General features: G+C 44.5%; 1 protein-coding gene across 1 annotated transcript in view; it reads left to right on the top strand.

Moving 5' to 3' along the window:
• Nucleotides 1–13,708, top strand: part of lgi1b (leucine-rich, glioma inactivated 1b) — a 35,023-nt gene that overhangs the window by 15,059 nt on the left and 6,256 nt on the right. Inside the window, exon 5 of the mRNA XM_084330653.1 lies at nucleotides 13,432–13,596. Coding sequence (XP_084186779.1) covers nucleotides 13,432–13,596 — 165 coding nt within the window. The remainder of the gene's footprint in view (nucleotides 1–13,431; nucleotides 13,597–13,708) is intronic.

Below are 13,708 nucleotides of genomic sequence, written 5' to 3'. Positions count from 1 at the left end.
CTTGGTTCCCCCATATGCCATGGCCTGAAGTGAGCTATTGCTTTTATAAAACGGTTACCAAGTAGGCTATGGCAATATGAAAGTAACGGTAAGTGGAAAGTGGACGAGAAACAAGTCGATATACATGTACAGCTGGCAGGGTATTTTGTTTAGTGATGCTATAGCAGAGGAGACAAAACTCCTGCCATAACCTGCCCGTATCCAGGACAGGGCCGTGTATCTGCGGCCAGATGGAAGCAGTGTGAAGAATGGGGTGAGGGGGGGCGCATGGGGTCATGTGCTACGGTACCTGGGGTCATGTGCTACGGTACCTTGCGTGTGACGGCTCTGCTGTTGAGGTCTGAGAGCCAGTTATTTTGGGAGGCATTGTGGGACGTGTATGGGTTTGTTCCTATTGGAAGAGGAGTATCCCTCACATCCCTCCTCACATGGCCTTGCTGTAAGATCGTTGCAGCTTGAGAGGCTAAAAGTGTTGATGTTCATGCTTGAACTTACAGTGGTGGAAGAAGTATACAGTTCCTTTACTTAAGTAAAAGTAGAAATACCCAGATAAATGAGTACTCTGGTAAAAGTAAAATTCCTCCATTCAAATTCTACTTAAAAATAGAGAAGTATGGGCGCCCCAGTGGCGAACCACATAACGCGCTGAGTCGCAGCACGGCCGACCCGGGTTCGATTCCCGGACCCGTCATTATTTGCCGAATGTCTTCCCCCCACTCTGTCTCCCGTTCCTCCTCTCTCTCTCTCTCTCTCTCTCTCTCTCTCTCTCTACTGGACTGCCCAGTAGCAAAAAGAGATAAACGCTAAAAAAAAAATCTTAAAAAAATAGAGAAGTATTTGCTATTGAATGTACTTAAGTAACTTTTTGGTCCACTTTTTCTCCCCATTTTCTATTTTTCTCCCATCCCAATTTTGTATTATCCAATTCTTCCCTCCCCTGTCTTGAACGTTGCTAGACTATGACTCCCACTGGTTGGTTGTAGTGAGGACAGAAGCCTTGCATCACGTGTCCCCTCCGGTACACGAGGAGGCAGCCTGTCGCATCTTTTCACCGCAGCAGCTCGAACTCTGTGGCGAGGAGTAACACCGGCGTCACCAAACCGACCTGTAGGAGTTGCTGTCCACAACGTCCAATCCCCACCCACCGGCTTTCCCACCCTCTAACACTTGCCAATTGTGTTAGTATGAACGACCGGCCAGCCGGTAGCAACGCCGAGAGCTGGGCTCGAACCCAGCGTCTCCTGCGTTAGTGGCGAGCGCCTTGCCCACTGCGCCAATCAGCTGCCCGAATGTACTTAAGTATCTAAAGTAAAAGTATGCATTCTACATAACGTTTGTGTATTCCAGTGCTTGGGAGTGTTCAAACCTCCATAGGTTATGTTAAAGTGGTATGTGGTCCAGTTATGCTGCTCTGATTACGTCATCTTGAAGTTAACAGGCTTCAAATGTGAAAGTATATAATCTTCATACATTTTTGCCATGTTTTCTATACAAAATCTTTCTCTTCAAAGTAACTAGTAACTGATGGGTTTAGATAAATGTAGTGGATCCCTAAAATAAAAAGACTCACGTAAAGTACAAGTAGCTCAAAATTGTACTTAAGTACAGTACTTGAGTAAAAGTACTTAGTTACTTTCCACCACTGCTAAAAGTGTTGATGTTCATGCTTGCACTTAATGTATCAACACAAGTTTGAATAACATTGAAGATTTACCTTATTGTTAATGTACATAAAGCAGTTGAATGCTTTCTGCATATCTCTCCTAGTTACACATACACACAGGATTGTGTATTTCATCAGTGAGCACAGGGTCGCCTGCAGGGTGGCACCCTTGGAGCAGTTTGGGGGGGGGTTCAGTGCCTTGCTCAAGGACACTTTGACAGAGATGGTGGGCACAATAGAAGGAATACCAGCCACTCTCTCCAGTTGTTAGCTTGCAAGAGTACATTGTGACCTGCTGGGGCAGCGGACTGAGAGCGGGGGACGCAAACAGGCTGGATAAGCTGGTCAGGAAGGCCAGTAACGTGGTAGGGGTGAAGCTGGACTCTCTAGTGGTAGTGGCGGAGAGGAGGAGCCTTGCTAAGCTCCATGCCATCAGGGACAACCCCTAGGAGGAGCATGTTCAGTGCTAGACTAACACTCCCAAAATGTAGCACTGAACGGCACAGGAAGTCCTTCATTCCGACAGCCATCAGACTTTACAATGCATCACTGTGCACAGTGTGACAGTCACCATCTACTTTTACTTTCAAAACATATGGAGTAGTGCCCGAGTGCTTATTAAAGCACCTGTTTCGGGTGTAAACGGCTTCTTGTACCGCATAATGCCATAGGCTCCTTGGTAAGTTACTACCTGCTAGCTTGCATCTAGCAATTTCGTGTGTGTGCCATTCCCTCTCTGCCACCTTGCCCTGGCGTGTGTGGTATGGGCGTGACGTCTCGTGTCTTATCCTATACCTTCCCAATAGTGACTGGAACTCTCTGTTTGTAAATTCGGCTCCGTGGTCGAACCTTAGACATTTTACTACCCCATAGGGAGCTACGTCTGCCAGGAATTTTTCCGTGGCCTGGAGTATGTCACCCCTCTGTTTGACAAAATAGACAAACGTCGCCCCTGTACACACGTCTGTAAAAGACTGTACATATCCGAAATCTCCCATGGACTCGCCGCTTACTGGGCCGACTAGGTCCATGTCAACCAGCGCGAGTGGCACCTCCACTCTGTCTGTGAGATCTCTATGTCTCGGTTGGGTAAACTTTCCCGTTTTGCACATTGCACAATTTTCGTCAGGCCTACGCACCCCCTCAATGTGCATACCCTCTGATATTACTTGTAGTTTCAGTAAATCCTCGTAATTACAATGACCCATAATCTCGTGCCATGTCTGAATATCGTGGCTGGCCGTTCTGTCATACGCATCATCATTTCCGTTACACTGGTCATAGTCATTACACTCCGTTTTCAGATAAAATACTTTCTGGTACATCTTTATGTCAAACCGGGTACCGTCAGGCTCTACAAGAAAAATGTTACCTTTATCGAAGGACACCTTGGTGCCGCATGCAGTAGCAGCTATTACAGAGAATAGTTCTTGTGGGAACGATGGTACGTACAGGGCGTCCTTCAGCATCCTGTACGCCGGCGCCCCCTGCTGTCCGTAAGGCATATCTGTGCGTCTCCCCTCCCGTGTGCCAGCCCGTAGATACGTCTACCGTCGGCCAGTTCCATGCAGTGCCTCTGCGATTGGAAAGTGTCGTCAAAGTTCTTGAACCGACTCCTATCGTTGATGATATGGGACGACGCGCCCGTGTCCACGACCAGTCTCCTTCTCGTGGCCCGCTGCATCTGGGCCGGCCCGGCGGTGTCCACCGTCCGCGCTCCAAAAGCGCAGTCTTCTTGTTCCGTTATCCTCCGGGCGTCATCTCGACTCGCCTCGCGTCGGTCGTCGCCGCCATCGATTCTCCTGACGTCATCTCGATCCATCTCACGTCGATAGCCGCCGCTGTCGTCATCCTGTCCACAGCCGCCATCTTGTCCGTAGTCGCCATTCCGTCCGTGGCCCTCGACTCGTCTGCAACCGCCATTTTGTTCGTGGCTTTTGTCTCGCTGGTGACCGCCATCTTGTCCACGTGCGTATCGTGCGCTCTGATGGTGTTTCTTCATGCACGCTCTGTCTGTGTGTCCCGGGGATTTGCAGAAACTACACCAGACAGCCTTTGTGCATTCGCTTCTCCGATGGCCTTTATCACTGCATCGCCAGCTCGCCAGTTCTGTCGTAGTCCTGGTTCTCTCTCTTGACGTCTCTCGAGCCTTTAGCACCCTCTCCCCCTCCTCCGTGGCGGCTGGGTGGGTGTCTTCTGAGGCCTCGAAGTTCCTTAGCTTAGCCTTTAATTGTCCCAACGTAATATCCGTTGAACCGTGTGTTATCAGGAGTGTGAACGGTTTGTACAGCTCCGGTAGTCCTCTCATTATCATCGCCATCATTAGCCCATCACTCGTTGCCTCTCCGGCACTCCTCAATGGTGTCGTGATCTGTTCCGCTCTGTTGACGTATTCGGTTACTGTCTTGGTGGTTCCCTTTGTCAGGCCCGATAGTGCGGTGTAGAGGGCCACGACTCTGGGTCTTCCTCGTCCGATTAAATGTTCTCTCAGTACCGCTAGGCTTTCTCTGCCTCTGTCCTTAGTGTCGCGGAATATCAGCCCCAGGCTGGTGTCGTCAAGCATCTGCGCCAACTCACAGTACGCGTTGGCATTTCGTTGTTCATCCAGGACTCGCTGTTCCGCTGTTAGTTCTCCGGTGGGGGCTCCCAGGATTGTCTCCTTCAGTCCCGCTCGGTGCATGCAGCACAGCATGCGCTCTTCCCAGAGTTCATAGTTCTCTGCTTTCCCAGTGAATGTTGGCCACTTCTTTGGCCTTCCATCTCTTCGTTAATGGTATGCTTAGCCTTTTACTCTGGTCGGCCTAGCGACTAGCTACGCGGTGCTATCCTAGCCTATAACTCAGCTAATCTTACTACAGTACCTCCACTAATTTTCGCCCCGGCGTTATCTGGGCCCATAACCTGTTAACAGAACACGCTTTGGGGCAACAATAATGTGGTCAAGAGGTATGGATTCTCTATTGTGCCCGAACTGGCTTGACTTCTTTATTCACATATAAGCAGTAGATGTACAGAGCTCTGCTCTCTTTGAGAGCCGTTGGAGTAGAGAAAGAAATGAGGGGGCGACCTCTTATATAGTTCCCTCTACGGTAGAATACTCCGGTAGCTACGCCTAGAGCGCCCTCCGGTGGAGACAGATATATATGCATAGGTAACCTGTTACAGGTGCAAACAGTCATATACACAGTTAGACAGTCACTAACATCCCCACACAGAGTCCCTTAATTCAACAGGGCTGACCCCTATTAGTCGATTAGTCGACTAATCGGTCGAAAGGAGCCGTAGTCGACTGCCAACCTCTTAGTCGAATACAAAAATATATATATATTAGAGGTGGGCATAGATTCATTTTTTTAATCTAGATTAATCTATCTGCAATCCTGGATTTAATCTAGATTAATCTAGATTAAAATGGCTAAAAAAAAAAAAAAAAAACTGCCGAAGGCATTCAAAATATGTGTGTTCTACCCAAATAATGACCAGAAGTAAGTCCTTACTTTTTCTTTCCTCCTTATGTTTCTCAGGCCAGGTGGCCCATTACACCATGAGCCCCTCTCCCGTTTCCAAAATGCATTACAGACTGTTTGAAAAAGCTGTTTTGCTATGATAATTGGTAATGAAATATCAAAATAATGTTCAATAAGATGTACTTGTGTTTAATAAGTTGTTTTATTCAGAAGTTAACACAAATAAATAATATTACCAGTACAGTACAGTATCTAGCACACTCTCAGGAGCAAAACAGAAAGAATCATTTCAAACTTGAACTATGTGACATGGCTTGAATCAACTGCTCCAGTGGAGTTGCTCAGTGGCCAATGGTGTCAACTGTGGTTGTACTGGGCAGCTCCCAGGTGTGAATGGAGCTGTGTGAATGTGAAGCAGGGCGTTACTGAAAAAGAGCATCTGTGCTCAGCGAACCTACCCTGGGTAAATAAAGGTAAAAAAAAAAAAAAAAAAAAAAAAAAATTTTTAGATTAATGCATTAATTATATTATCGCGCGATACTAGTATAGCGTTAACGCAGCACGTTAACGCCGTTAACGGCCCAGCTCTAATATATATATATTTATAATTATTATTATAATTTTCTTTATCATTCTTTCCAAAAGAAAAGAGGCCTAGAAGCGTGGCTAACGCTAATGGCACGCATACCAGAGGCTAACTGCCTAAGAAAACAGGCACAGAGGCACTGAAAGAGGATTTCACCCATCTAATGAACACACTAGACTAGACAAATATCAAGATGTATCCATCAGTGGACCAATTGCATGCTTTTGAGGACAAGAAGCCTTCAGTCGACTCCTTCAGACATTAAGCACCCCCACAGCCCAAATGGAATGATAAAAAAATAATTATAAATAAAAATAAATATTATACCTTTTTTTTATTTTTTTTTTATCGACTAACGGCAAATTTTGGCCAATCATTGTCGACTATCCAAATCCTTAATCGGGGACAGCCCTAGAATCTATATGTGTTGACCATGTCAGGTCCTCTGTGATGAGGACTCCCAGGTACTTGAAACTGCTCACCCTGTCCACGATAGCCCCATTTATCCGCAGTGGCGTGTGTGTCAGGGGTTTTACCAATGTTCAGGAGTAGGTTGTTATCCCGGCACCAGCGTGCCAGTTTATCAACCTCCTCCCGATAGGCCTTCTCGTCATTGTTAGAGATCAGCCCCACCACCATGTGTCATCCGCAAACTTCACTATGGAGTTGGTGCTGAACCTGGCCACACAGTCATGTTTGTACAGTGAATACAGCAGGTGGCTCAGAACGCAGTAGATTGAAATAAAGGTGTTCTATTTCAATTTCAACCTGATTCAATTGGATCTTTGTTTCCATATGAAGTATCATAAAATGTATCATAATGAAATGTATAATTTATTAAATGTATCATAAATATATTAACATTATAGACCATAACATTACCTCAAGTGACTTTACTTTGCAGTAACATTGAATTCACTGATAATGGGCTTTGGACTGAAGACTTCATTATGTCAATGTTTCATTTTCTTTCATTTAGGACACATTTACTGATGTAACTCCCTGACCATGCATGCTATTTACACATGTGGTATTGCTGGATTCAGCACAACCACACCTTTCCGAAAAAGCCCTCATCTGTGTTTCTATGACAATCCATGGCAGAGCTACTACAAAGTAAATGAGAACATTCTGCATAGAAATTCATTTTTTACATTTCTGCTTATTTTAAGTATGTGTACATAGAACATAGGTACATATTTCCTACATGCATAAAGATATTCACATCCAGGTTTTTCTATTAGGTTAAGCAACTGTCTGACTGCTAGCATGTCAAGTTTGAAAGCTCTTGGAGCTTGTATTATTAATCTACATGAGTTTATATGTCTCAACTCCCATACGGCCAGGCTATATTTTGGTTCTTTTTTCAATATCAACAATATCTATCAATTTAACAATGTTTGCAGTACATATATATATTTTTTATCGACTTATTCTCCTTATTTTTAAATTTTTCTCCCATCCCGATTTCATATTGCCAATTCTCCCCTCCCCTGTCTTGAACGTTGCTAGACTATGCCTCCCACTGGTCGGCTGTAGTGAGGATAGAAGCCTTGCATCATGTGTCCTCTCCGGTACACGAGGAGGCAGCGCGGACTCTCAGTGGCGAGGAGTAACGCGTGGGAGCCTCACGCTGCCCCCGATATTTCCTGTCTCTGCTGTACAGGCGTCACCCAACCGACCTGTAGGAGTCGCTGTCCACAACGTCCAATCCCCACCCATCGACTTTCCACCCGCTACCTCTGCCAATTGAGATAGTATGACGACTGGCCCAAGCCGGAGGCAACGCTGACTCGGGGAGTCGAGACCGGAGTCTCTTGCATTGGTGACGAACGCAATCTCCGCTACGCCACCCAGCCGCCGCTACAGTAAAATATTTGTATACAAGAATCCATTTCATATATGGGAGACCTAAGAGATGAGGAAAAACATTCTTGTGTTTTGTTCTACCTCCGGTAGGGGTATTTCAAAATTTTGGGGGCATTGTCATAGGCTATTAACAATTGTGTGAATTGAGCCGTACTATATTGAACCCATTCTGCAATCTGTTAATACAGTTTTCAATCAATCAATCAATCAATCAATCAATCAATCAATCAATCAATCAATCAATCAATCAATCAATCAATCAATCAATCAATCAATTATTATATTTAGTGCTCTCACCACTATCTAACTATATGATTATAGTTAGTGTTGATGTTAGTTTGAATGGTTATGGTTAAGACATAAAGTTAGGGTTAAGGTTAGGGTTTGATCCCCAGCAGGGGAAGTTAAATGTTTTCTGAAAAAGTAAAAAGTAAATATTTATAAATATTTATACAACGGCATGCACATTTCTCGATTCTGATTGGCTGAAATAGTCAATTTACACGTATGTATTCTTCACAATTCCACGCTCCTGGTCCCAGGACCCGCCCACAACTGAATTACAATCACTCCGCCGTGGGATTTTTAGGAAAAAACAAGATGGCGGACAATAATCTTTAACAAATGGATATGTTGATAGCGTCATAACGACTAAATATAAACCAATTCTGTCACGGCGAATGTCTTAGTTCTTTAAACAATGTTGGATGATGTAATTGATGGGTCATGAGTCATTGTGGAACAAAATAAAAATCGCGCGGATTGATTGATTGATTAATTTGCAATTTTTTTTAATTTCTTCTTCTTTCTTCCCCTTCCTTGCCCCTGACTGCAGAGCTCACTCTCTCACACTGTCTGGCACACTCACTCGGTCGCATCCACACACACACACACACACACACACACACACACACACACACACACACACACAGACACAGACACAGACACAGACACACACACACACAGTGGCGGACTGGGACACAAATTCAGCGCGGGACATTCAGACGCACCAGCCCACACACCGGCCCACGCACCGGCCCACGCACCGGCCCCGAAACCGGCCCACACAACGGCCATTATGAAACACTTGTCCAGTATTAAACAACCCAAGGCTTATTTAAGCCCATCTTATTTAAGCATGTAAAATGGCAACTAATCAATTCAATCAATTAGATTACCAATATTATATCAACATGAACATTTGGAAGGGAACATAATAGTATTTTATTTGAGTATTTACTATTATAATATTAGTAGCCGATTAATTTGCAGCCCGTCCTAGGTTCTGATTGGCTCTCTAGGTTAGCACTTTAGCTTCTGATGCTGTGGTGGGCACTAGTCCTAACATTGCTAACTAAACTTTTAGTCAGAGAAAAAACTTCACGAGTCACGACTATTTACGTCCATGTGCTGTAAGGAATCAGGAATACGGAAAGCACATTGTCTTGTAATAGAATGACTGAAATCACTGCAAGAGCTAGTATAGGCTAGCTAGCCCTCATGAACCGGCAGACACCAACAGTAGAATATGCACTAGGCTACTGCACGCACCTGTCATGTTACTGTTGGTTCCTTCCACTTGAACTTCATCATCATTAGCAGCAGCAGCTACTCTAACGCCAGCCCTTCCTCTACTAAACATGTCTGTAATTTTTTAACATTGTTCTGCGTCTTTTACTAGCTATTTTAGTTTTTTTATTCTAGCTTTTTCAGCTCCACCCTTTGCGTTCTCCATTTCTGCGCTTCTAGGCCTACTCGCAGTTGGGAGGAAACGTGAATCTCATTCACTGGTGTCTCATGTCTCATTCAAGACTGGCTAACAAAAGCATGTCTTTCACTTAACACCAAGAAAACAGTGTGTATGATGTTCACAAAGCCACCAGTAGAGGTCACTCACTCTAATGTGTTTCTGGGAGAGACGGAGCTGGACATTGTACATTAATTCAAGTATCTTGGGGTCAAAAAGTCATGTGAAGAAAGTGACAAACACAGTCAAGTTGGCCCTGCCTGCCAGTTAATGCTGCAAGGATGTTTCTGCATTCAATGATTTTATCACACATCGAGTACTGTTTTATCAACTGGTTTCTTTCATGTCACTACTCTTACACCAATAGAATTACTCTACAAAAAAGCCATAAAAGTATTTGATAGGAAACCAATTTCATTTCATCACTGTAATGTTTTAGAAAAACATAACATGCTAAGTTTCGAGAATTTCCAAGTTTTCAAATATACTTGCTTCATGTACAAGGTTCTGCATGGACTTGCCCCTCCCCCATTGAATGAGTTCATCCAACAGAAAGCAGACACTGGCATTACCACCAGGGCCATCAGTAGAGGGGACTGTAAGGTGCCTTTTCGGTATACTACCTTTGCAAAAACTGTGTTCTCTGTTAAAGGTGGTAACTACTGGAATAGCCTACCAGTTGTGATTAGAGAGTGCCCTACATACTCCATGTTCAAGACCTATCTTAAACTGCATCTTAAGGCAAACCAGAACTGTGATAATATTTTATCTGATTTAGTTTATGCAACTTGTTTATTGTTTTATTGCCGGCCCACACACCGGCCCACATAATGGCCCACACACCGGCCCACATACGGCCCACACACTGGCCCACACACTACACCGGCCCACACACTACACCGGCCCACACACCGGCCCACACACCGGCCCACATTAGTGGCCCACACACTGGCCCACACACTGGCCCACACACTGGCCCACACACCGGCCCACACACTGGCCCACATACTGGTCCACACACCGGCCCACACACCGGCCCACATACTGGCCCACACACTGGCCCACACACTGGCCCACACACCGGCCCACACACTGGCCCACATTAGTGGCCCACACACCGACTCACACACTGGCCCACACACCGGCCCACACACTGGCCCACATACTGGCCCACACACCGGCCCACACACCGGCCCACATACTGGCCCACACACCGGCCCACACACTGGCCCACATTAGTGGCCCACACACCGACTCACACACTGGCCCACACACCGGCCCACACACTGGCCCACATTAGTGGCCCACACACCGACTCACACACTGGCCCACACACTGGCCCACACACTGGCCCACACACCGGCCCACATTAGTGGCCCACACACTGGCCCACACACTGACCCAAAAAAAATAAAGTAAAAAAATATATATATATATTATAATTTTTTATTTTATTTTTTATTTTTTTTGGACCAGCCCACTTTGGTTCCGGCCCATCGGGATTCGTCCCGAACGTCCCGATGGCCAGTCCGCCACTGCACACACACACTCCTGTCTGCAACAGCGGAGGAGAGTCAGACTGAGAGACATAGAAGCAGCTGGGTGCTGCGCTGTTTTAAGTGAGCATGGCCTATTGAATTGATTGATTGATTGATTGATTGATTGATTGATTGATTGATTGATTGATTGATTGATTGATTGATTGATTGATTGCTAATTTTATTACTGTCCGCCTGGTTTCCAACTGGTTAAGTTTAGGCCCTCTTTCGAAGTTGGTTAAGGTTAGAGTTTGTCTTTAGAGCAGGGCGATAGACCACCAGCCCTGGTTCCAAACTCCTTCCAAACCAACTTTGAAAGAGGGCCTAAACTTAACCAGTTGGAAACAAGGCGGACAGTAATAAAATTAGCAATCAATCAATTCAATAACCCACGCTCACTTAAAACAGTGCACCTCCCAGCTGCTTCTATAGAAAGTAGGTTTAAAAAATAAAATAAAAAAATAGGGCAAAGAAAACTTTTTTAAATTTGTTTTACCTACTTTCGATAGAAGCATCTAAGAATGAAGTTCTATAGAAAGTAGGTTAAAAACTAAAGAAAAGTTGGATGTGTTAGTTCGTTGGATGTCTAGGTGAAAGAAAGTTGGATGTGTTAGTTCATTGGATGTCTTAGTTGAGAGACAGTTGGATGTGTTAGTTTGCTGGATGTTGCTGGATGTCTTACTGAGAACAGTTGGATGCACTTCCGAGCTGCTTCCACATGGAGGCAACTTCTCTTTTTTGTTGTTGTGGGAACTACTTTTTGTGGTGGATGGTTTTTTCAATAAATCTTCGATTAATGTGTGTTTATTTAAGCATTACATCACGCACAGGAGTGGTTTGTGAACAATAAACCATGCCTAGGGGTGGTCGTTAGACCCCCCTAGGCATGGTTTATTGTTCACAAATCACGACTGCAAGTGGTGTAAAGCTTTTATACAACTGCCACATTCATCCAACCTTATTGCTATACAATAAACACACATTAATCGAAGATTTATTGAAAAAACCATCTGCCAGAAAAAGTAGTTCCAACAACTACAAAAAAGACAATTTGCCTCCATGTGGAAGCAGCTCGGAAGTGCATCCAACCAACTAACACATCCAACTGTGTATTATTGGAATGATTGAGAGAAGTTGCCTCATGTGGAAGCAGCTCGGAAGTGCATCCAACCAACTAACACATCCAACTGTGTATTATTGGAATGATTGAGAGAAGTTGCCTCATGTGGAAGCAGCTCGGAAGTGCATCCAACCAACTAACACATCCAACTGTGTATTATTGGAATGATTGATTGAACATTTTATTACCAGATGCAGAATGGGTACAATACAGTACGGCTCAATACACACAATTGTTAAGGGGATGCAGACCTACTTTCTATAGAACTTCATTCTTAGATGCTTCTATAGAAAGTAGGTAAAACAAATTAAAAAGTTTTCTTTGCCCTATAGGAAAAAAAAGTTTTCTTCGCCCTATTTTTTTATTTATTTTTTTAGCCTAAACTTAACCAGTTGGAAACCAGGCGTACAGTAATAAAATTAGCAATCAACCAATCAATCAATTCAATAGACCATGCTCACTTAAAACAGCGCAGCACTCAGCTGCTCCTCTCTCAGTCTGACTTTCCCCCGCTGTTGCAGACAGGAGTGTGTGTGTGTGTGTGTGTGTGTGAATGTGTACGTGTGTGTGTGTGTGTGTGTGTGTGTGTGTGTGTGTGTGTGTGTGTGTGTGGGGGGGTGTGTGTGGGTGGGGGTGTGTGTGGGTGGGTGGAGACTAGAGCCAGCGCTGCAGTCAGAGGGAAGGAAAAAGAAATTGAAAAAAAACATTGCAAATTAATCAATCAATCAATCCGCGATTTTTCTTTTGTTACACAATGATTCATGACCCATAGATTACACAATCCAACATTGTGTAAGAGACTAAGACATTCGCCGTGACAGAATCGCTTGATATTTAGTCGTTTAGTCGTTATCAACATATCCATTTGTTAAAGATTATTGTCCGCCATCTTGTGATCCGGCGGAGTGATGTGATTCGGTTGTGGGCGGGTCCTGGGCCAGCAGCGTGGAGTGTTCCCAATACATACGTGTAAATGGACTGTTTCAGCCAATCAGAATCGAGAAATTTGCATGCCGTTGTATAATGTATAGCAATAAGGTTGGATGAATGTGGCAGTTGTATAAAAGCATTACACCACTTGCAGTTGTGATTTGTGAAAAATAAACCATGCCTAGGGGGGTCTAACAACCCTCGGCTGCGCCTCGGGCCTAACGACCACCCCTAGGCATGGTTTATTTTTCACAAACCACTCCTGCGCGTGATAAGTATTATTTGTAATATGTACACATGTTATATTTTCTATACAATGCGTAAATATATTACTTATGGCTATAACATAACGTACATTATGTACCTTTTCTCCTGTGGTCGATCAGTACTTTATTTACATATTTTAAGTAAGATCAGGCTGTCCTGACGGGACCAGGGATCAAACCAGCAACCACCACTAGGCCATCCTGCTACCCTGGAACCCATGGCCATTATGTGTCTGTTTCCTCAGAGTTTGCCTCCTACCAGTCTCTCAAGTTTGAATCCATCTCGGTGGACTCCTTCTCCTTTGGGGAAGACCAGTACGTGGTCTTCGCTCAGCCCTTTGCTGGGACCTGCAGCTTCCTAGAATGGGATCACGTTGAAATGAACTTCAGGACCTACGACACTATTGAAAGTGAGTCACGAAGCAATTCCAACCTACTGAATTACGATCATATCTTCAACAAAAGAAGGTGTGACATTGAAAGTGTGGCAATAATAATAATAATAATAATAATAATAATAAT

This window comes from Notolepis coatsorum (genome assembly GCF_963971535.1).
Source record: "Notolepis coatsorum genome assembly, chromosome: 15".
Lineage (NCBI taxonomy): Eukaryota > Metazoa > Chordata > Actinopteri > Aulopiformes > Paralepididae > Notolepis > Notolepis coatsorum.
This window is presented reverse-complemented; position numbering and strand designations above follow the sequence as displayed.